General features: G+C 41.2%; 1 protein-coding gene across 1 annotated transcript in view; it reads left to right on the forward strand.

Annotated features, from left to right (window-relative positions):
* LOC126481758 (trypsin-1-like) overlaps positions 1 to 25,063 on the forward strand; it is a 127,126-nt gene that overhangs the window by 22,688 nt on the left and 79,375 nt on the right. Inside the window, exon 2 of the mRNA XM_050105713.1 lies at positions 16,254 to 16,318. Within this exon, the coding sequence (XP_049961670.1) occupies positions 16,254 to 16,318 (65 nt within the window). The remainder of the gene's footprint in view (positions 1 to 16,253; positions 16,319 to 25,063) is intronic.

Here is a 25,063-nt window from a genome sequence, read left to right on the forward strand (position 1 = left end):
GGCATTTGCATAATTGTGGTTTTGTAATCACAGCTCGCCATACAATACCCTGGTTATGGAGTTTCCTTCGTTTCGTTTTCTCGGTACCGAGGCTTACTGCCTGCAGTGTTAGCAACCAATATTACATCGGGGCTTCGAAGATGCCTAACACACAGGGGAAAATTTGCGCAAGGCAGACAACTATGTTCCGACCTTCCTCCAGGGGGCGACGGAAGCGTCGCTACGGCCAGGGGCCGCACTGACCTTTCCCATATACGAGACACGTGATAGAAAATAGACCCGGCTGTATCCTAGCGACGAATGACATTTAGGGTAGCTCTTCGGCCAGACAGACCCAGTTCGCTCCGAGTGAGCTTCCTAGCCAAGCGCTGGTTCCACAACGATAGCATCAATCATAATCCCACAAGAGCCACATCCACAACGTCGCTGCCATTTCTGTCTGAATTCGTAACTCCGGGAGCTGAGAGGCTGCGAGTTGTCTTCTTAGTATTTGTAGCCTCGTCGCGAAAGAAGACGGGGACTTGGTCTTCGTGGAAATTGGAAATTTGTGGTAAGATTTTATAGGACCAAAGTGCTGAGGTCATCGGTCCCTAAGCTTACACACTATTTAATCTAACTTAAACTAACTTGCGCTAAGGACGACACACACACCCATGCCCGAGGGAGGACTCGAACCTCCGACGGTCGGTCTTCGTGGCAGACTTGTAGACTCGTAAATTTATTCTTGTTTAACGTTCAAACGGCTACACGCTGCACTTAGAAAATTTTGCTCCGTACAGTACTTAAACTTTGTTCATTCAGTTTGGTACTACTAATAGTGAAGATCCTACAAGACTTCGACAATTATGAAGTGTGCGTTAAGCGACTTTGACTCAGTGGCTATCTAACCGAACCTCAGTTGCCAGAAGTGTTATTGTTCTATCAGAAGAAGTGATTTATTCTATGTTTCGTTTCAGTCCACGTCGGAGTAGATGTGCTGTAAAGCTTCGACAAATAAACTTGGTTAGTCATTGCTACCTGGATGTTTTTTATGCTGTTTTATGCTGAGATAGGCAGTTTTGGTGTTGACGGGGTTCGCGAGTTCGACATTCAATGTGCAGTGATTTTTGCAGCTGCCGTCCTCTTATGTTTCGTCACAATCCTCTTCAGTGACCGTCCGTCACGATCACTCAACACTTCCGTCCACATCGTAGCTTAACGGATGATCTTATTTCGCTTTCTCTGTACGTATCTTAGATACGGTGCCCCCTGAAGCACCAAAATTCAGCTCCCTGGGTTACGTAACCATCTACCAAACGAGCACCAACATTTAGTCCACGTTAGAATTTTCTTAGCACCAATATAATGTACTGCACATATTTCTAAGACCCAGAAATTGTGTAAACAATGCCTGTGGAATGTCGAAGTACAGCTCGTTGCTGAATCTAATTGGAGCTCTACATTGATAAAAATACATCGCTGATTCTTTGCGAGGAAATAAACGATCACTTACTCGATAGTGTAGGTTTAATCAGCTTATTGCAACATGTTATAAACGCGTTCTAGTTCATAGGACATTGTTCTGATCACGACTAACACTTGGAACGTTCACAGGTGCCATTCGTGGTTAAATACAACAACATAACGTGCGGGATTGGCTAAAATCTGCGCTTACGTTCAAGGGTGAATTTCTCGCGATGTTTCAATATCTTTTCCAATTGTGAATAATATACTGCTACCTTTTTTCAGGAAACCAAGAAACCAACGGCTACGGAAAAGACCTACCATTATTTCACGCAGCACAATAAAAGAACACACACCGCCATTGCGCCTATGGAAAAACACTCACTGCGCAGCGGGGTCTGCACGGATTTGAAACTTCGCAGCAGATTAAACCTATCGGCTGCAATGGGGCTCTTCCTTTGGCGATCAAGAGCTCTACTGACTGAGCTATGCAAGCACGGCTCACGACATGCCCACATCACTTCCGCCGGTATCTCTCTCCTAGCTTCCAAAGACGCCAGCTAAAAGCTAAGATCCAGATTCCTGTCACGGCCCAGCAAACAGCTTTAATCTGCCAGGAAGTTTCAAATCACCACCTAAGACAGGAGAATTTGAGGATATGATTGTTGATTGTGCTCTTCGTTCACCAGATGCGAATCTATCTCATATTTAGGGTTTAGTACCGCAGTCTGTAAAAACGGAACTCTTAAAAGGATCGCTTCATTGTCTGTCTGTCTGCCCGTCTATTAAGACACATTTTTCTCAGGAACGGGTAGAAGTATCAAGTGGAAATTTATGTCAAATGCTAAGGACTACGATCCTTTGGCATATAAGTCAATGTCACCAAAAGATACTGCCATTTACGTAACATATTTTGATACTTGCAAACTCTCTCATCAAAACCTGTTATAGACGAGCTATCTACAGACATAATTAAGTTTGTACGGGACCTTCAAAGAGGGAGTTCTACTGACACTTGTTCGGTTTTTTATCTTTAACTGTATGTTATAAGACAAGTTTGTGAACTCACTCTCCATACATTGAAAGAGTTAGGATTCGACTTGTAATTTCAAGAATTCCTGCAGTCGAGCGTTTGACATTTTGTTCAGAGGGTGTCAGGCTGTTCTTGCTGTGGAGGTACGTTATTCGGAGCACCTGCTGTAGATAAAGATAAACTGAGTCTATTCGAAATGTGTCGTAGTTAACCCTCATCTCAAGGAAGACAGCTTTTTTATGGCAGCTGTCGAGAGGAGCAGGCGGTACATATCCCTTACGAGCTGCGAACATGCCCTTTAGTCGTACGTGAAACACTCCGCTTATCTTCGACCATTCCTTACGTATAAGTGGTATTTCTCGAATAACCTTGACGTAAACTGCATTGATAGTATTTGGATAGTGATAACATAAAAAAGAATAAAAGAACTAGAGTCCAAAACAGCCGCTGGTTTTGTTATCATTATTCAAGTACTTGGTGCCCGGCTGCAGTCCTACTTTTATTGATGGATTATCAGAGACTAGACATCGGTAGTAGGCTCTTGATTGCTGTTATCGTCTGCGAGTGGAAATAGTCTTGGTTACATACGAATTTGTAGGCATTATCTAATCTCTTGCCATAATCTTGTCTTGATACCCTTCTTCACCGGTAACCGCAAGTGAATTAAACTTACATTACAGGATTAAGGAAAAACGCAACATCTGGAAGAAGTGTTTTAGTGTATCACATCGTCGCAATGTATTGTCTCTATATGCGCGTAATATTTCAGTTTCAAGAGCCCTCTTCCCAAAGTGACTAACTACTTTAGAAGTTCAATATTTTGAAATGGCTGCAGTGCAGTAACGGTTACAGAACAGCTGGTATAATAGACAGCCAATTAGTTGCAATAAATGGCGGTTGTCAAATAACCTTTACCATGGTTTCGACAGAAGGACAAACGAACTCACATTAGCAATCACTTAGTAAAGCTATCTCAACATGACGTGTGTCGGCCACAGTCTGTATGTCCACATGTAAAAATTAAGGCTCTTAGAATCAAGGGCATCAGTAACACGAGTTTCTTAAGATAACACTCCATGTTAATAGCTACATGTCGGCATGTAGCTATTAACATGGTCTGTTATTTTATTGGTTTTACTGATGTGATAATCCCTTGATTCAAAGAGCCTTAATTTCTACATGTGGACATGCAGACCGTTGCCGACACACGTCATGTTGAGATAGGATTACTGAGTGATTGCTAAGGGGAGTTCGTTTGTCCTTCTGAGGAAGACGGGTTTAAATCTGTCGAAACCATGGTAAAGATTATTTGAAAACCACCATTTATTGCAACTGGTTGGCTGTATATAACACGTTAGAAGTTTCTGGTAATAGGAAACAAGTTATTTGTAGGATCTGGCGTCTCACTGACCACGAATTCGTTAGAGCTGGAGCACAAGCTAGAAGTGGATCTCCCAGTCGGGAGGGTTTCAAATTTCTTTGTGGTTATCCAGATTTGGGTTTCCCATACGTTGCTTAAACAACTTAAGGGAAATTCTGGGATGATTCCATCAACAAGGAGAGGGCTAATTTCCTTCCTCCACCTGATCCTTGTGCACCCGTCCCTAATGATCTAGTAATAAAAGAAATGCCAATCCTTACGAAGCATAATTCAACGTGAAGAATATCGACATCCGTCTAAGCTCTAAGGTGACTTTGAAAAACAGTGAAAAACTTAAAACAGTCGACTCTTTACAGGGAATGCTTCACTGCAGCCTATTTGTCAAATGAATTCCATGTACTACAATGAAATAAATGGAAAGATGGAGACTCATCTGTGCAAATCGACAAAACCCAATCTGGCTGATGATTTTGTACTTACTGGGTGTTGAAAACAATTCGTATTTGGAATGAGATTTTCACTCTGCAGCAGAGTGTGCGCTGATATGAAACTTGCTGGCAGATTAAAACTGTGTGCCCGACCGAGACTCGAACTCGGGACCTTTGCCTTTCGCGGGCAAGTGCTCTACCATCTGAGCTACCCCAGCAGGACTCACGCCCGGTCCTCCGAGTTCGAGTCTCGGTCGGGCACACAGTTTTAATCTGCCAGGAAGTTTCAATTCGTATTTGATCATCAAATGTAACTAAACCGTCGCTTCAAACACTTTCCAGCACTCTGTTAGTGAAAGACCGATCTCAGTCCAGTTACCAACTTATGAGTGATATTTCAGAGCACAAGACGCAACGAAGTTGTCCGTTCCATATCCTATTGCAAAGCCAGCGAGCTGGTTGAGAGGCGTATTATTAAGGGGGGTAGGACGTCAAACGGGACGACTTGGAGCAGGAGAGGCATCACAGGACATTTTAATTTCCAGTGTCTATACTTTTACAAATAAATTCTTAAAACTTTGTCAGCATCACCAGGAAGGATTCAGGAATCACACTCATTGCAGTATAAGTTCGAAAAAGTAACAAAATAATTTTTTTAGGTGTTAAATTTCATCATTTTTTCACTTGCTAATGGCTGCATTTGTTGCTATAGGTACAGTTTTCTTCATAAGTTAGAGAGATTCTTCGATGAATTTTGCACAGCATACATACCATACAGGTGTATGAAACTCTAGAATTTATTTAATTTATGAAAAAACGAATGCTCTGTTGAATTTTAAACTTCATGTTTAGAAAATACACAATTTTGGTAGTTGTTGTTGTTGTGGTCTTCAGTCCTGAGACTGGTTTGATGCAGCTCTCCATGCTACTCTATCCTGTGCAAGCTTTTTCATCTCCCAGTACCTACTGCAACCTACATCCTTCTGAATCTGCTTAGTGTATTCATCTCTTGGTCTCCCTCTACGATTTTTACCCTCCACGCTGCCCTCCAATACTAAATTGGTGATCCCTTGATGCCTCAGAACATGTCCTACCAACCGATCCCTTCTTCTGGTCAAGTTGTGCCACAAACTCCTCTTCTCCCCAATCCTATTCAATACCTCCTCATTAGTTATGTGATCTACCCATCTAATCTTCAGCATTCTTCTGTAGCACCACATTTCGAAAGCTTCTATTCTCTTCTTGTCCAAACTATTTATCGTCCATGTTTCACTTCCATACATGGCTACACTCCATACGAATACTTTGAGAAATGACTTCCTGACACTTAAATCAATACTGGATGTTAACAAATTTCTCTTCTTCAGAAACTCTTTCCTTGCCATTGCCAGCCTACATTTTATATCCGCTCTACTTCGACCATCATCAGTTATTTTGCTCCCCAAATAGCAAAACTCCTTTACTACTTTAAGTGCCTCATTTCCTAATCTAATTCCCTCAGCATCACCCGACTTAATTAGACTACATTCCATTATCCTTGTTTTGCTTTTGTTGATGTTCATCTTATATCCTCCTTTCAAGACACTGTCCATTCCATTCAACTGCTCTTCCAAGTCCTTTGCTGTCTCTGACAGAATTACAATGTCATCGGCGAACCTCAAAGTTTTTATTTCTTCTCCATGAATTTTAATACCTACTCCGAATTTTTCTTTTGTTTTCTTTACTGCTTGCTCAATATACAGATTGAACAACATCGGGGAGAGGCTACAACCCTGTCTTACTCCCTTCCCAACCACTGCTTCCCTTTCATGTCCCTCGACTCTTATAACTGCCATCTGGTTTCTGTACAAATTGTAAATAGCTTCTCGCTCCCTGTATTTTACCCCTGCCACCTTTAGAATTTGAAAGAGAGTATTCCAGTCAACATTGTCAAAAGCTTTCTCTAAGTCTACAAATGCTAGAAACGTAGGTTTGCCTTTCCTTAATCTTTCTTCTAAGATAAGTCGTAAGGTCAGTATTGCCTCACGTGTTCCAGTGTTTCTACGGAATCCAAACTGATCTTCCCCGAGGTTGGCTTCTACTAGTTTTTCCATTCGTCTGTAAAGAATTCGTGTTAGTATTTTGCAGCTGTGACTTATTAAGCTGATAGTTCGGTAATTTTCACATCTGTCAACACCTGCTTTCTTTGGGATTGGAATTATTATATTCTTCTTGAAGTCTGAGGGTATTTCGCCTGTTTCATACATCTTGCTCACCAGATGGTAGAGTTTTGTCAGGACTGGCTCTCCCACGGCCGTCAGTAGTTCCAATGGAATATTGTCTACTCCGGGGGCCTTGTTTCAACTCAGGTCTTTCAGTGCTCTGTCAAACTCTTCACGCAGTATCATATCTCCCATTTCATCTTCATCTACATCCTCTTCCATTTCCATAATATTGTCCTCAAGTACATCGCCCTTGTATAGACCCTCTATATACTCCTTCCACCTTTGTGCTTTCCCTTCTTTGCTTAGAACTGGGTTTCCATCTGAGCTCTTGATACTCATACAAGTCGTTCTCTTATCTCCAAAGGTCTCTTTAATTTTCCTGTAGGCGGTATCTATCTTACCCCTAGTGAGATAGGCCTCTACATCCTTACATTTGTCCTCTAGCCATCCCTGCTTAGCCATTTTGCACTTCCTGACGATCTCATTTTTGAGACGTTTGTATTCCTTTTTGCCTGTTTCACTTACTGCATTTTTATATTTTCTCCTTTCATCAATTAAATTCAATATTTCTTCTGTTACCCAAGGATTTCTACTAGCCCTCGTCTTTTTACCTACTTGATCCTCTGCTGCCTTCACTACTTCATCCCTCAAAGCTACCCATTCTTCTTCTACTGTATTTATTTCCCCCATTCCTGTCAATTGCTCCCTTATGCTCTCCCTGAATCTCTGTACAACCTCTGGTTCTTTTTAGTTTATCCAGGTCCCATCTCCTTAAATTCCCACCTTTTTGCAGTTTCTTCAGTTTTAATCTACAGGTCATAACCAATAGATTGTGGTCAGAGTCCACATCTGCCCCTGGAAATGTCTTACAATTTAAAACCTGGTTCCTAAATCTCTGTCTTACCATTATATAATCTATCTGATACCTTTTAGTATCTCCAGGGTTCTTCCATGTATACAACCTTCTTTCATGATTCTTAAACCAAGTGTTAGTTATGATTATGTTGTGCTCTGTGCAAAATTCGACGAGGCGGCTTCCTCTTTCATTTCTGTCCCCCAATCCATATTCACCTACTATGTTTCCTTCTCTCCCTTTTCCTACACTCGAATTCCAGTCACCCATGACTATTAAATTTTCGTCTCCCTTCACAACCTGAATAATTTCTTTTATTTCATCATACATTTCTTCAATTTCTTCGTCATCTGCAGAGCTAGTTGGCATATAAACTTGTACTACTGTAGTAGGCGTGGGCTTCGTATCTATCTTGGCCACAATAATGCGTTCACTATGCTGTTTGTAGTAGCTTACCCGCATTCCTATTTTCCTATTCATTATTAAACCTACTCCTGCATTACCCCTATTTGATTTTGTGTTTATAACCCTGTAGTCACCTGACCAGAAGTCTTGTTCCTCCTGCCACCGAACTTCACTAATTCCCACTATATCTAACTTCAACCTATCCATTTCCCTTTTTAAATTTTCTAACCTACCTGCCCGATTAAGGGATCTGACATTCCACGCTCCGATCCGTAGAACGCCAGTTTTCTTTCTCCTGATAACGACATCCTCTTGAGTAGTCCCCGCCCGGAGATCCGAATGGGGGACTATTTTACCTCCGGAATATTTTACCCAAGAGGACGCCATCATCATGTAATCATACAGTAAAGCTGCATGCCGTCGGGAAAAATTACGGCTGTAGTTTCCCCTTGCTTTCAGCCGTTCGCAGTACCAGCACAGCAAGGCCGTTTTGGTTATTGTTACAAGGCCAGATCAGTCAATCATCCAGACTGTTGCCCTTGCAAATTCTGAAAAGGCTGCTGCCCCTCTTCAGGAACCACACGTTTGTCTGGCCTCTCAACAGATACCCCTCCGTTGTGGTTGCACCTACGGTACGGCTATCTGTATCGCTGAGGCACCTCAATTTTTACCACAGTTTTTAATAGATTGGGAAAATTCTAGAGTTTCATACACCTTTAAGTATGGTTTGTATGCTGTGCAAAATTCATCGAACCATCTTTCTTACTTATTAAGAAAAGTGTACCTATAGCAACAAATGCTGCCATTAGTAAGTGAAAAAAAATGATGAAATTTCACATGTAAAAAAAATTACTTCGTTATATTTTCGAACTTCCACTGTTATGGGTGTGAATTCTGAATCCTTCCTGGTCATGCTGACAAAGTTTTATGAATTTATTTATGAAAGTATAGACAGTGGAAATTAAAATATCTTGTGGTGCCTCTCCTGCTCCAAGTCGGCCCGTTTGACGTCCTATCCCCCTTAAGAGTAATTTCGACATAATTCACATGCTATGCCGTTTATTCGGATTACTGATAAGTGGCGGACTTGATACTGCGCTTTCTGGAACAAGTTTTTGTGGATAATTTTTAAGGAACGGTTGCTGAATTTAAAGACTTAATCAATCATAAACTTGAGGCACAGATTAACATACAAACGGTTTCCTCGACATGGTAAGCCTTTGCTTTACTCTAAATTGAGAAACGGCTCAACCACCCCGTTAATAGGAAGCTCTACTGTTTAAAATGCCAAGAGAATTCAAGCAGCGGTCCGTCTTCGCTATTCAGCTCGTCCAGAAAGTCTAATTATTATATCGGATTTTGTTTAACTATGTTTTCTTGTACTGTTCAGTTATAGGAGTAAAATCAACGCCTCAGAAATTTTTTTTTTTTTTGTTCCACTGAACTTCTGTCGGCACATCTTTTCCCGACGCACTCGATGTGTACAACCAGTAGTGGACGTGAGGGGGAAGCCACGAGTTGACTGCTGGTCGTCGCCGAAGAGCGTCCGTCCAAGCTCCAAGTTCCCTTTTGTTCCGGAACCCATGTACCTAGGACGTCCAGAATGAATTTTCCCTCTGCGGCGGAGTGCAGGCTAGCTCTTTATTCCCATGAAGTAATGAGTGCTGTCGACAGGGGATCTCAGGTAGATTCCACATTCCTAGATTTCTAGAATGCTTTTGATACCGTTCCTCACAAGCGACTATTAATCAAATTGAGTGCATACGGAGCATCGTGATTTCCTCTCAGAGAGGTCACAGTTCGTAGTGATGGATCATAAATCATCGAGTAGAACAGAAGTGATATCTGCCATTCCACAATGTAGTGTCATAGGCCCTCTGCTGTTCCTGATTTACATAAATGATCTAGATGATACTCTGAGCAGCACCTTTAGATTGTTTGCAGATGACGCTGTAATTTACCGTCTAGTAAAATCATCAGACGATCAATTTCAATTACAAAATGATCTACAGACATTTTCTGTATGGTGCGAAAAGTGGCAATTGGCACTAAACAAAGAAAAGTGCGAGGTCATTCACATGGGTACTAAAAGAAGTCCGATAAATTTTGGTTGTACGGTAAATCGCACAAATCTAAGGGCTATCAGTTCGACTAAATACATAGGAATTACAATTACGAGCAACTTAAATTGGAAAGACCACATAGATAATATTGTGGGGAAGGCGAAACAAAGACTGCGCTTTGTTGGCAGAACACTTAGAAGATGCAGCAAACCGACTAAAGAGACAGCCTACATTACACTTGTCCGTCCTCTGCTGAAATATTGCTGCGTGGTATGGGATTCTTAACAGGTAGGATTGGCGGAGGACATTGAAAAAGTGCAAAGAAGGGCAGCCCGTTTCGTGTTATCGAGCAAGTGTCACTGATACGATACGCGAGTTGGGATGGCAGTCACTGAAACAAAGGCGGTTTTCTTCGCGGCGAGATCTATTTACGAAATGTCAATCACCAACTTTTTCTTACAAATGCGAAAATATTTTGTTGACAACCACCTACGTAGGGAGAAATGAGCATCACAATAAAAGATAAGAGAAATCAGAGCTCGAGCGGAAAGATTTAGGTGTTCCTTTTTCCCAAGCGCCATTCGAGAGTGGAATGGTAGAGAAGTAGTATGGAAATGGTTCGATGAACCCTCTGCCAGGCACTTAAGTGTGAATTGGAGAGTAACCATGTAGATGTAGATGTAGATTTAGGCTGATTTGGAACTTCTTGGCTGACTGAAAATGTATGCCGGACTGGGACTCGAACCCGGGACCTTTGCCTTTCGCAAGCAAATTCTTTGCCGACTGAGCTGTCCAGGAAAGCTAGTCCCGAAAGTTTCGCAGGTGAACTTCTGTGAAGTTTTGAAGGTAGGAGATGAGGTACCGGTACTAGTAAAGCTGTGAGGGTGGGTCGTGAGTTAAGCTTGGGTGCCTCAGTCGGCACAGCACTTGCCCGCGAAAGGCAAAGTTCCCAGATTCGAGTCGCGATCCGGACCTCAGTTGTAATCTGCAAGGAAGTTTCTACCTATGACGTATGTAGTTTCTAATTCCTTAGTAGACCCATGTCTGAAGTGGGAAAGCTGCGTTTCTAAAGTGATTAAATCTTTGTCCCACCATCATTGGCAGTTGGCCTCGCAAACCATCCTGAGGGCCACCGTCTGTATTCCATACAAGAAATAAATTTCGTTATGAAACATGAAAAAAAAATCCTGTAATTGAACGCTCCCTAAAGATGGCCACACCTTCTGTGTTCTGACCAGTTACAGTCGGCACCTACTCATCACCTTTCGCATAGACTCAAGTCTATAGACAGCAATAAGAGCCACATAATCTCCAGTTTGGAATACAACTGTGTCGGCAATACATTAAAAAACCGAATCCGGCATACCGGTTAAATGGATACGTGATACAGTAATGAAGTTGGTTTGTACCCATTTCTCTGCTAGATTGCCTATATTCATATTTTAGCATCTAACTAAAGCAATCAAGTATTTACTTATTTGTATGAGGAATTTATCTTATCCTCACGAACAAAGTACTTACTGACACTGATTCTGAATGCTGTTGACTGGACTGAGAAAATAAATTTAATACTATAAATTTTCTATCATGTATGTAAGATATTTGCACTCTATGTTGTACATATTTTCCATGAGCACCATTGTTTTTTACCTGTAACGTAATGTATAATAATACCATATCTTTCCCCATACGTTAAAAAAATAAATAATCCTTTGGTATAATTTATTTATTTATGTGTTTATCTATGGTAAGACAGATATTTAGGAACCAGGTTTTAAATTGTAAGACATTTCCAGGGGCAGATGTGGACTCCGACCACAATCTATTGGTTATGACCTGTAGATTAAAACTGAAGAAACTGCAAAAAGGTGGGAATTTAAGGAGATGGGACGTGGATAAACCGACTAAACCAGAGGTTGTAGAGAGTTTCAGGGAGAGCATAAGGGAGCAATTGACAGGAATGGGGGAAAGAAATACGGTAGAAGAAGAATGGGTAGCTTTGAGGGATGAAGTAGTGAAGGCAGCAGAGGATCAAGTAGGTAAAAAGACGAGGGCTGGTAGAAATCCTTGGGTAATAGAAGAAATATTGAATTTAATTGATGAAAGGAGATAATATAAAAATGCAGTAAATGAAGCAGGCAAAAAGGAATACAAACGTCTCAAAAATGAGATCGACAGGAAGTGCAAAATGGCTAAGCAGGGATGGCTAGAGGACAAATGTAAGTATGTAGAGGCTTATCTCACTAGGAGTAAGATAGATACTGCCTACAGGAAAATTAAAGAGACCTTTGGAGATAAGAGAACGACTTGTATGAATATCAAGAGCTCAGCAGGAAACCCAGTTCTAAGCAAAGAAGGGAAAGCACAAAGGTGGAAGGAGTATATAGAGGGTCTATACAAGGGCGATGTACTTGAGGACAATATTATGGAAATGGAAGAGGATGTAGATGAAGATGAAATGGGAGATACGATACTGCGCGAAGAGTTTGACAAAGCACTGAAAGACCTGAGTCGAAACAAGGCCCCCGAAGTAGACAACATTCCATTGGAACTACTGACGGCCTTGGGAGAGCCAGTCCTGACAAAACTCTACCATCTGGTGAGCAAGATGTATGAAACAGGCGAAATACCCTCAGACTTCAAGAAGAATATAATAATTCCAATCCCAAAGAAAGCAGGTGTTGACAGATGTGAAAATTACCGAACTATCAGTTTAATAAGTCACAGCTGCAAAATACTAACACGAATTCTTTACAGACGAATGGAAAAACTAGTAGAAGCCAACCTCGGGGAAGATCAGTTTGGATTCCGTAGAAACACTGGAACACGTGAGGCAATACTGACCTTACGACTTATCTTAGAAGAAAGATTAAGGAAAGGCAAACCTACGTTTCTAGCATTTGTAGACTTAGAGAAAGCTTTTGACAATGTTGACTGGAATACTCTCTTTCAAATTCTAAAGGTGGCAGGGGTAAAATACAGGGAGCGAAAGGCTATTTACAATTTGTACAGAAACCAGATGGCAGTTATAAGAGTCGAGGGACATCAAAGGGAAGCCGTGGTTGGGAAGGGAGTAAGACAGGGTTGTAGCCTCTCCCCGATGTTGTTCAATCTGTATATTGAGCAAGCAGTAAAGGAAACAAAAGAAAAATTCGGAGTAGGTATTAAAATCCATGGAGACGAAATAAAAACTTTGAGGTTCGCCGATGACATTGTAATTCTGTCAGAGGCAGCAAAGGACTTGGAAGAGCAGTTGAATGGAATGGACAGTGTCTTGAAAGGATAAGATGAACATCAACAAAAGCAAAACGAGGATAATGGAATGTAGTCGAATTAAGTCGGGTGATGCTGAGGGAATTGGATTAGGAAATGAGACACTTAAAGTAGTAAAGGAGTTTTGCTATTTGGGGAGCAAAATAACAGATGATGGTCGAAGCAGAGAGGATATAAAATGTAGACTGGCAATGGCAAGGAAAGCTTTTCTGAAGAAGAGAAATTTGTTAACATCGAGTATAGATTTAAGTGTCAAGAAGTCATTTCTGAAAGTATTTGTATGGAGTGTAGCCATGTATGGAAGTGAAACATGGACGATAAATAGTTTGGACAAGAAGAGAATAGAAGCATTCGAAATGTGGTGCTACAGAAGAATGCTGAAGATTAGATGGGTAGATCAGATAACTAATGGTTCAAAAATGGCTCTGAGCACTATGGGACTCAACTGCTGTGGTCATTAGTCCCCTAGAACTTAGAACTACTTAAACCTAACTAACCTAAGGACATCACACACACCCATGCCCGAGGCAGGATTCGAACCTGCGACCGTAGCAGCAGCGCGGCTCCGAACTGGAGCGCCTAGAACCGCACGGCCACCGCGGTCGGCAGATAACTAATGAGGAAGTATTGAACAGGATTGGGGAGAAGAGAAGTTTGTGGCACAACTTGACCAGAAGACGGGATCGGTTGGTAGGACATGTTCTGAGGCATCAAGGGATCACCAATGTAGTACTGGAGGGCAGCGTGGAGGGTAAAAATCGTAGAGGGAGACCAAGAGATGAATACACTAAGCAGATTCAGAAGGATGTAGATTGCAGTAGGTACTGGGAGATGAAGAAGCTTGCACAGTGTAGAGTAGCATGGAGAGCTGCATCAAACCAGTCTCAGGACTGAAGACCACAACAACAACAATGGTAAAGTGCCGGCCATGAACAAGAACCCTGCTGTGGCGGGGTATCTTGCGTGCCTCTGCGATACGGACATCCATACCTTAGATGCAGTCAAGCAGAAAACTTGTCAGTTGTAATTGTGGGGGCACTGGTTTCTCTGACTGACTGATCTGGCCTTGTGACATTAGCCAACAAGTCCTTCCTATTTTGGCAATGCGAACGGTTGAAAGCAACGAGAAATTACGGCCGTTATATTTTCCGATGACATGCAACTCTACTGCATGGCTTAATAATGAACCCATCCTCTAAAATATTCCGTCATTCGTATCTCTTAGCGGGGGCTGCTCAGGAGGACGTTGCTATCAGGAGCGGAAAAAAATCTGCGTTCTACGGGTCAGAGCTTCGAATGTTGTATTTCTTAATAGAACAGGTGGGATAAGGAACTTCAAAAGCGAAATGAATAGGTTGAATTTAAATATAGGGAGAGTTTGAGAAGCAAGTAGGCCCACAAGATACTTTGTAGGGACGGGTGGTAGACCTCAATATGGAGTATTTTCAGTATTTTGGAAGAGAAATGGCGACTTGTACGTAGCCATAAGAAGTACCAGTTCCCACACTGTTAAAAATTCGTCTGATACCGACTTTTAAATGATTTTCTTGAAAGAAAAGCTCTTGATTATACTATTTGTTTTTCATTCTGTGAGAGTTAGGGGGGGGGGTGGGCTTCCCTTGCCCCCCCCCCACCCCTAACTCTCACAGAAAGAAAAACAAATAGTATAATCAAGAGCTTTTCTTTCTTCTTGCCGCCCCCCCCCAGGTATGGACGTCCTTGTCGTTAAGTGCAGTGGCAGACAGTACAAGACTTCTGGTCACGTGAGCACAGGGTTACCAACACAAAACCAAATAGGGGTAATGCAGGAGTAGGCTTAATAATGAATAATAAAATAGGAATGTGGGGAATCTACCATGATCAGCACAGAAATGAAGCCAATGTTTAACGTAGTAGTACAAGTTTATATGGTTACTAGTCCCCCAGATGGTGAAAAACTGAAAGAATGTATGATGAGATGAAATAAATTATACAGATAGTTAACGCAGACGAAAATTTAATTGTGATGGGGAACTAGACTTGGATAGGAGGAAGGGAACGATAAGAAAGAGAGAACGTGGAGTGAGAGAGTCGCTTGAAAGAGGAAGTCGTCTGTTAGAATTTCGCACCGAACATAATTTAATCCTTGCTAATACTTGATGTCAAGTCAAATGCCTTTCAGCCATCTAATTTCCAAACTGTTATTTTATTGCCTACCAGTTTCGGAGATTTACTACGCTATCTTCAGGCCCCCTGACCGACGTTTAGGAAGATTCCAACCTCGGTTCCGGTCAAACTAGGTGCCAGCATTCACGAGGGCTTAAGATAACCTAGTCAATCGCCGAAACTGGTAGCCAAATAAAATAAGTTTGGAAATTAGACGGCTGAAAGATGTTTGAGTTGACTTTCTGTACCGAACAGCCGAGTCCAGCAACCATCTCTGAAAAGATGGACATACATACAGAGACTTGCTAATACTTGGTTTAAATACCATAAATGACGCCTACATACGTGGAAGAGACCTGGAGACACCGGAAGGTTTCAAAAAGGCTGCATGATATAAGAGATTTCGAAATAAAATTTTAAACTGCAAAATATTTCTAGAGACAGAGGTAGACTCTGACTATAATTTATTAGTAATGAACGGCAGATCAAAACTGAATAAATTATAGAAAGGTTGCAAATTGAGGAGATGGAAACTGGTTAAGATGAAAAAAAAAAAAAAAACAGAAGTTGCTGAGAGGTTCAAGTGGAGCACTAGGCAACGGAATGATATAAACAGGGCTGAGGAGTGATCGGTTGATAGGCATCGAGGGATCGTCAGTTTGCTAATGGAAGAACAAGTTGTTAACATTGTAGAGAAAAAGACGAAGGCTGGAATACAGTGGATGTTGGTTGGTGTTATATGTGGATGAAGAGGCTTGCAAAGAATACACTGATGTGGAGAGTTGCATCAAATCAGTCTCCAGACTCTCACAACAACAACACGATGAATTTACATTTTTTTAAAAATATAGTGCAATCACATTTCACTCACTACCCTACTAAAGCTTTTGACTGCATCTGGCAAACGGCACTTGACCGGGCATTGCCTATTAGATAGAATCAAATTGTTGCTCATATTGTTCAAAACAGGAGAAAGGTACCTAAATGCAGCCTCTGTTATTTAGTGAAGTTTTTCTTCTTTGCAGGTGCGGACGCAGCGCCACGCATCGTGAATGGGACTGATGCGGATATCAAGGACTACCCGTTCATGGTACGTGCGTAACATCCAACTGCACTTGTTCACTCAGTTCCTCAGAAATCACTAGTGCACACTTCCCAAAATAGACGCGAACATCGTTCGTCATAATAATGTCTCAACTGAGTGTTATCACATTCCCAGTTTTGGGTGAAAACTGCTATTTAGAAGACTGTGACAAATAAAAAAGTTCACCCAATCAAGCTGTCACAACGGATACCTGAATATCTTTCATCCTCATTTTTCTCCAGTATTAGGCTACCAGACTGTTTTTGGTTTCGTGCATCACACTCTCGCTTGTGTGGTTTTCCTAAGTTCCTTTTCATTGTGTTTACATTGGTTTAGATAGTCCGCCATGTAGTATTCTTTCTACATGTCACGGAAAAAGTGGCTTCTTTATTAAGATTCCGATTAGTATAGATTTCACAGTACATTCCTTTCTGATGTCGCTATTTGTAATCTAAGAAGCTACAACTCGTTATAATCCTTAGAAATATAGCCTGCATTTTATTCTTGTCAGCTTTGTTACTAGTTATCGTTTCAGAACCGAGTAGCATTGTCAGGCCTTCAACAGTTTTGTAAAATTTTGTGTTGCATTGTTTCAAAATTTGCATTTTAAGATTATTATTATTATTCTGAAGATGGTCTGAAATTTTATTACTTTTTCAGCGATGTTTGTGTACCTACCATAATTAAAATCATATCCTGAATATATGACATGTGAAACTTGTTCAAGGTGTGTATCACTACGATAATTTTTCACCTTAATGGTTTTCTGAAAAGACAATAATTCCACCATAGATTGTAATCAGTTTTGAATTTGAATTTATTGGTCTTTAGCTTACACCACACAGCCATATCATACTTACATAAAAACACAGATATTGACAGACAGAACATGCAAAGTTAGAGACCAATAGCGTATAACCATTGTACAATAAAAAGTTATAGAATATTTTTGTGCAGTCCATCGACACTGATGTGTTGGTCTCAGGTGTGGATAGCGGCGGTGACAGTGAATCTGTACGTCGTATAGAAAATTCTGCAACCCTGTGCTGCTAACAAAGCCGTCACACAGGTTGGCAACAGATGATCCCGCTTCAAATTATCTTGTAAAAGGATTGTAGTAGTTCTATGTAGTGTGGGGAATCCAAAGAAAAAGTGATCTGCGTCATATTTTTCACAAGAGCGGAAAAGAGGTTCTGCGATGTGCAATCTGTAAAGTTGTTTACAGAAACTTTTGTAGTTAAATTTGAATCTAGCTATTAGAGAGGCGAGTGCCTCAGCCTTGAATTTTGGATCAGATTTCGCGGAATAGGGGAACAACGGATTAACTGTTGCGTGCTTCTTGCCTTTCTGTCTTTTCCGCTCATTCCATCCCATGCCAGTCGTCTATCTTGCGTCTGTGCAATATATATGAGTAACCTTAGCTTAGGACTGCAGTCCAAGTGGTCTGTCCTGTCATAGTAGATTCTTTGGTTAAGCAGTCAACATCTTTGTTGCCAACGGTCTCATAGTGTGATTTTACCCAAGCGGAATTAACGGAATGGCCTTCATGCTGCATCGATCCAGCATTTCAGTAATCCTGTATAAAGTACGATTTTCAGTCAGACAGCTGCTAAAGCTTTTAAGTAGTGTTGGAGCAGAGAAAGTCACAGAGTAGGAAATACAGAGGTGCTGTCATCTGATAGGCAGAAACGAAGTGCCTCTAGAATCGCAAGTTCCAAGGTGACGATACTTCCCCTTTCTGATAGTTTGAATTGTCCATACTTCTATTATCAGACTGCTTCCGACAGTCACTGGTTTTGGAGCCATGAGCCTAGACATATAAAGCCTCTTGATAGTGACTAAAAAATTGCGCCAGTCTTATTGTTAGTGTGTGTCTCATGGTCAAAGTTAATGCCAGTTACTACGTTCACTTCACACAGTTTCAGTAGGAATGAGACGGTAAAACTGTTTAGTCTCTAATGATCTTCCTTGTAATTCCCTGAATAACTAAATACGCTTGGACTAGGGGAGGAGAGTTCTAGTGAGCCAGAAGCGTCCAGTTAAGCATGGTACAGTTATGTTTGAGGCTACCGATTTCGGATTGTTGGATTCATATTGATTGTTTGGAAGAATTTAGCACTGAGATATGGCCAACGTATGTGGACTGGAGCTTCATGTGTTTCAGCCAAGAGTGCGTTGGTAGATGTGGAACTTCTTGCTACCAAACAAGCTCTCATCGCTTTATATTGGCATTTATTAATTCTGCTGAGGTAACTATCAGGTGCAGACCCATAGCAGGATGAACCATCGTATTGTAAAGTGTTAGTGCTGTGCCAACATTCAAGCCCCACCCAAGTCCTATAATAAATTAAATCTCACATATTTCGTGTGTGCCTTCCAGGTTAGCTTATGGCCAATGAAGATTCCCAGGTATTTAACTACCATCTTCAATGGGAAGCATCGGGAGCCTGGTGCTATTACCACTGACAGATTCGCTCTGAGCTTCGAAACCAATACTTAATTTCATTTAGCTGTCGATACATCCAGTCTGTTTCTTGTAAGCCACAGCTGGAGAACAAATATTGCAGTTGTAACTGGTCACTTGTAGTCTTCTAGGGGTACACTTTCCACATAAATACATATATTGTCTGCACAACTGCAAAACTTTCACCTTCTCTGGGAATACACTGTGTAGGTCGATTGGAACAGAAGATGTGCCAAAACAGATCCTTTTATCAACCCCACACTTGTACTTTTTGATATTATTGTACGTCCTTCATGCATGATCTGTAGAAACTGATCACAGGGAAAAGATTACAGGTATGCTGCAGACGTGTAAGCTACATATTGCTCCTTTAGTACTGTGGTTAGCCCTGGAAGTACCACGATATTGTAAATTCTGCTTAGGTCCAGAAACGAAGCTAGTAAACACACATTTCAGATGAAGAAGAGCTGCATGTTACTAACCAAGTGCATGAAAATTTCTTCAGTACCTTTTCCTTTGCGGAAACCTACCCAATTACTAGGAAATAGACAATAGTAGTTGTACAGGTTTATATGTTATGGACCACTTTGTTTACATCACGTGACATTGCTAATTGACCTCTCACTGATATCACAAGTCACGTCCTCTTATCCATGACGTCATCAAGCTCCGCCCCTTTCCCCATTTCCTCCTCTCCCTCTCTACCACCCTTTCACTCTACCTCCCTTCTCCCTCTCCAGTCAATCTCAGCGTAGTATTAAAATGAGGACGTAGTTTCAATAAATAAATAAAAGAAGTTGAAAAAATCGACAGAACCAGCCCAGTTGTGCTTTGTACCCCACACCCATTTCTTGCTCCCGTCCTACCCAGCCTGTCACAACATAGTATTAAAATGGGGCAGCCCAGTAAGAACAAAGAAATTAAAAAAGAACTTCTTGCACACGATAGCCTTCTTACGAGGTAATCCAGTAACTGTGTGTAGTGACATCCCCAGATTAATTATTTACCACATCTATGATACTTTCTGAGTATTAAAATGATCTTCCCAAGTCTAAAATATCTTCAGAAATATGTTAACATCTCAAAAAAGTGTTGACATTACAAGTTTGCACTAAAAAATAGATGTCGTACAACTAATCCGACCTGGCTTATTACGGCAGTGTGTACACGTTACCTAAAATACCAAACAATACTAAACAAACAAACAGTCTGAGTTACTGGATGTGATTAACTAGGTCTAGTCTTGGTGTAAGTCTCAGTACACCATCAAATTAAAAATTTGAGGCATTGACATGGGAAAGGTAGTAGGTTAAAAGAAACCATTATCAGATATTTTATTGAAAAGGTAGTAAGACATGTCGCCAATGCCATAGAATTAGCAGAAAGTCAAAACTAAGAACAGATGTGTTCTTAAAACGATGCATGATGGCACTTGCAGTAACGTTACGTGAGCTGGCTTGGAGGAAGTCAACAAGCCATCGAGTTACCAATTTTACTCTGTGACCAACTGTTCATTACTGTACAGGAGTTGGGTCCCAGGGTTTACCTTTGCTTGCACTGTGATCCAAATATGAGTGATAAGTAAAAACAAGTTTTCAGAAGTAACATTTGCCACTAAACAGGGTTCACATACACAGTGACAAGTATCAACAGATCTCGGTCATGTTTGTCCAGTGGTGTCAACCTAACTCTGGAGGGCGTTCACAAAAACACATGTATTGCATGTTACACAGCCTGCCCCAACGTTAACTCACCCACAACTGTCTGGAAGGATCTCTCAAAAATGTATTTGTAGACATGCCTCTCCCCATCAGTTAGGGGACGTGAGATCACCAAAACAAAGCATAAATATGTACTTCAAAATACAAGTATGCTGCCTAATGGTTAGCACTGTTTTATATTATATTAGTTTTACATGAAAACGTTTATCCTGAGTAGCAACAATATTTGAGTCTTCTATTCCTTCCACAAATCGTTTTAGCCATCTTAGCCAAATAAAATAAATGTAATTTTTACAAAATTTGTAACTGTAAATTGATGTGCAAAATGTTGCAACCTTAAGGAAATTTTGTACCGAACCCAGAACTCGTCTTAGATTTAGCGACTATGTGCTGTTTCCGAAGTTATGGAGAATTTAATATATTATTAATAATAATTCACCTGATGGAGTTTAAGTTGCAGTTCTGTTCTCTTGTTGTCTGGCATTGGTTCAATGAGCGTTACTTTCAAAATATGTCATTTAACTGAATTTTGATGTTGCATCGTAACTTCTCTCGTTGACACTTGACAATTTTGCAATTAGCTAAAGGACTAGATGCCCCATGAAATCTATTATCGTTATAGCGTCTTTGTCATTATCCTTTGAATTCTCAATTCAATATGGGATGTGAATTTAACTAGCTTCAACATTCGAAATGTCGAGTTCTTACTTGAAGCCTATTCATAGAATATAATATCAGAAGGATTTGATGGTGTCTATGGAATCACCAAAAGACTAGAAATGTAGTGCTGTTGTTAATAAAATGTTATGAAATACTTTACTTGGTATAATTAAATAATTCACACACTGGTGTAATATCAATTAAAAGCATGGAAAACCTGTTAGACTCGAGCTACGATATTATTTATGTAGGCTGATACTAACACGTATTAAGTGCTTGCCTCTTTGTATTTCCTTTAAAACTTAAATCTAATTAATATTGATTGTGCAATAAAATTGTTTTAAAAAATATTATTCTAAGTTTAGGATATAATGCGTCAAATGCAGACACATTTATATGTATGTATGAAAATTTACATAGCTTTGATGTGGCCTCAGTACACAGCATGTACAATGTTATTGTACACTACTGGTCATTAAAATTGCTACACCACGAAGATAACGTGCTACAGACGCGAAATTTGACCGACAGGAAGAAGATGCTGTGATATGCAAATGATTATCTTTTCACAGCATTCACACAAGGTTGGCGCCGGTGGCGACACCTACAACGTGCTGACATGAGGAAAGTTTCCAACCGATTTCTCATACACAAACAGCAGTTGACCGGCGTTGCCTGCTGAAACGTTGTTGTGATGCCTCGTGTAAGGAGGAGAAATGCGTACCATCACGTTTCCGACTTCGATAAAGGTCGGATTGTAGCCTATCGCGATTGCGGTTTATCATATCACGACATTGCTGCTCGCGTTGGTCAAGATTCAATGACTGTTACCAGAATATGGAATCGGTGGTTTCAGGAGGGTAATACGGAACGCCATGCTGGATCTCAACGGTCTCGTATCACTTGCAGTCTAGATGACAGGCATCTTATCCGTGTGGCTGTAACGGATCGTGCAGCCACGTCTCGATCCCTGAGTCAACAGATGGGGACGTTTGCAAGACAACAACCATCTGCACGAACAGTTCGATGACGTTTGCAGCAGCACGGACTATCAGCTCGGAGACCATGGCTGCGGTTACCCTTGACGCTGCATCACAGACAGGAGCGCCTGCGATGGTGTACTCAACGACGAACCTGGGTGTAAGAATGGCGAAACGTCATTTTTCCGGATGAATCCAGGCTCTGTTTACAGCATCATGATGGTCGCATCCGTGTTTGGCGACATCGCAGTAAACGCACATTGGAAGCGTGTATTCGTCATCGACATACTGGCGTATCACCCGGCATGATGGTATGGGGTGCCATTGATTACACGTCTCGGTCACCTCTTGTTCGCACAGATTGCACACTGAACAGTGGACGTTACATTTCAGATGTGTTACGACCCGTGGCTCTACCCTTCATTCGATCCCTGCGAAACCCTACATTTCAGCAGGATAATGCACGACCGCATGTTGCAGGTACTATACGGGCCTTTCTGGATACAGAAAATGTTCGACTGCTGCCCTGGTCAGCACATTCTCCAGATCTCTCACCAATTGAAAACGTTTGGTCAATTGTGGCCAAGCAACTGGCTCGTCGCAATACGCCAGTCACTACTCTTGATGAACTGCAGTATCGTGTTGAAGCTGCATGGGCAGCTGCACCTGTCCACGCCATCCAAGCTCTGTTTGACTGAATGCCCAGGCGTATCAAGGCCGTTATTACGGCCAGAGGTGGTTGTTCTGTGTACTGATTTATCAGGATCTATGCAGTCAGATTGCGTGAAAATGTAATCACATGTCAATTCTAGTGCAATATATTTGTCCAATGAAGACCCAGTTATCATCTGCGTTTCTTCCTGGTGTAGACATTTTAATGGTCATTAGCGTATAATATCCAAGTACAGGTTTCTTGAATAACTCAGGCTGTATTTAATAGTTTCTAAGTTATAAGTTTTTGTTTATTCATCATTTCACGTAACATTTCAGACCTATTTTCAAAATGTTACAAGTAAATATCAAAACATGATTTGCAGAGATCTTTTTATTTGTCAAAGTTCATAACACAGTTCCAAAGAGAGTCCATATATGTTATTTCAAACCATGCCAAAAACTGAATGACGGCAAATGAGACGTCCTGGCAGATTAAGACTGTGTGCCCGACCGATACTCGAACTCGGGACCTTTGCCTTTCGCGGGCAAGTGCTCTACCATCTGAGCTACCGAAGCACGACTCACGCCCGGTACTCACAGCTTTACTTCTGCCAGTATCTCGTCTCCTACCTGAATGACGGCAGTCTGATACAGACTGATGAAATTGTCGCCAAACAATATTTAACATATGATGTGTAGTTGTTGTAGAACAATCCAAAAGAATATGTTAGTCAAATTGGTTATGCAATAACTTCCGTTTTCTGGATTATTTAACAAATTTATGTAGTGTCTTTCGAAAACATGTAGTTATGTTAAGACTTTTAGTAATAATATAAAATGTCAAAGATTACAAAATGTATAAATATAAAATTTAGAAACTTCCTGTTGTGCTATAATATCTATTACATATGGATAGCAAAATGAATAAAAATATAAATGGGCACATATGCTTTATCTGCATTTAAAACTGAATGGTGAAAATTGCAAAATTAATGTGGATTTATTTTTAGAGTATTTGCTGTTGATTATTTGCCAACTAATTCTCATAGTATAAGATCGAAGTTTGAAAATATATTGATACGCAAATGAAAAATTGTATTCACGGAAAAATTGTGCCAAAGAACCAGAAGAATTAGTAAACATTCACAAACATAGATTACATAATTTACATATGAAAACCAGTTCACATCTGACCAGAATTTAGATGGTATTATACAGTTCAGTAATCGATTAAAGGTTCCGTTAAGACTGGATTCATTGTATTGTTTTATGTGTAAAATATCGGAATTACATATTATCTATATATATTTGGGTCAGAGTTTGTTGCTAGTATTCGTGATCGCTTTTGCTAAATAATCAACAGCGACTATGAAATTGCGGTCAATATGCTAGGTGACAGCAAACAGTGGTGCAGCTGCCTCTACAAAGAGGTGGCTGCAGCACTGTCAGGTGTCGCCTGCGAGCAAGATGGCGAGGCCGGCGCTTTGGATGCTCGTTTGTGGCCAATTTTACGCCTGTGACCGACCCTGTTGAACATGAGTACATCCATCTGTTGGAGGATGAGCTACCCAGGTTCCTAATGGCTAGGGAGGAAGATTATGTGACATGCCAGTCACAGAGCAGGACGTCGACAACAGCTTTAGCGACTCAACTCGAAGAGGGTGGAGGTCGCGACAAGCCTGACAGTGTGCTACTAAAACAACTACACTGTTGGCCATCCAAAATACCACACCAAGAAAGGCGGGAGGTGTCGCTACCGAATTGGGAGATGACACGTTGTTCAAAGATCGCATGATTGAAAATGCAGCCCCATGTGAAATGAGGAAGATGAAATCAGTATTGAGCGTTGGCGCAATTTCTACCACTGGTATGAGCCTCGGCATTGAGTCGAAAAGGCTCTGGGTGAGTTGTTGGGGTGTATCAGTCCATGCTGCTTCCCCATATTGCCAAAGTTGATGTGATGTAGCAGCGGATGGTGTATCCCAGGCCAGTTGTTCTGCAGTCATCGATCAGACGTTTTCGACAGGTGAGAGATGGGAGAATAGGGCGTCAAGGTGGCAATGCAATTCAATGGGCAACGAAGGAGTCTTGGACATTGCGTGTCACGTGTGGAATTGCATTGTCCTGTTGCAATGTGGCCGTCGGCAAGTTCCGAAGGTGTGGTGGGAGAACTGGCTCCAGCACTTCAGAGACGTAATGCTGGCTGGGTAGTATACCGGCAATGTGTACTAGTGGAGTGCGCGAGTGGAATCCAATACTGCACCAAGCCATA

This window comes from Schistocerca serialis, chromosome 5, assembly GCF_023864345.2.
Source record: "Schistocerca serialis cubense isolate TAMUIC-IGC-003099 chromosome 5, iqSchSeri2.2, whole genome shotgun sequence".
NCBI classification, from domain to species: domain Eukaryota; kingdom Metazoa; phylum Arthropoda; class Insecta; order Orthoptera; family Acrididae; genus Schistocerca; species Schistocerca serialis.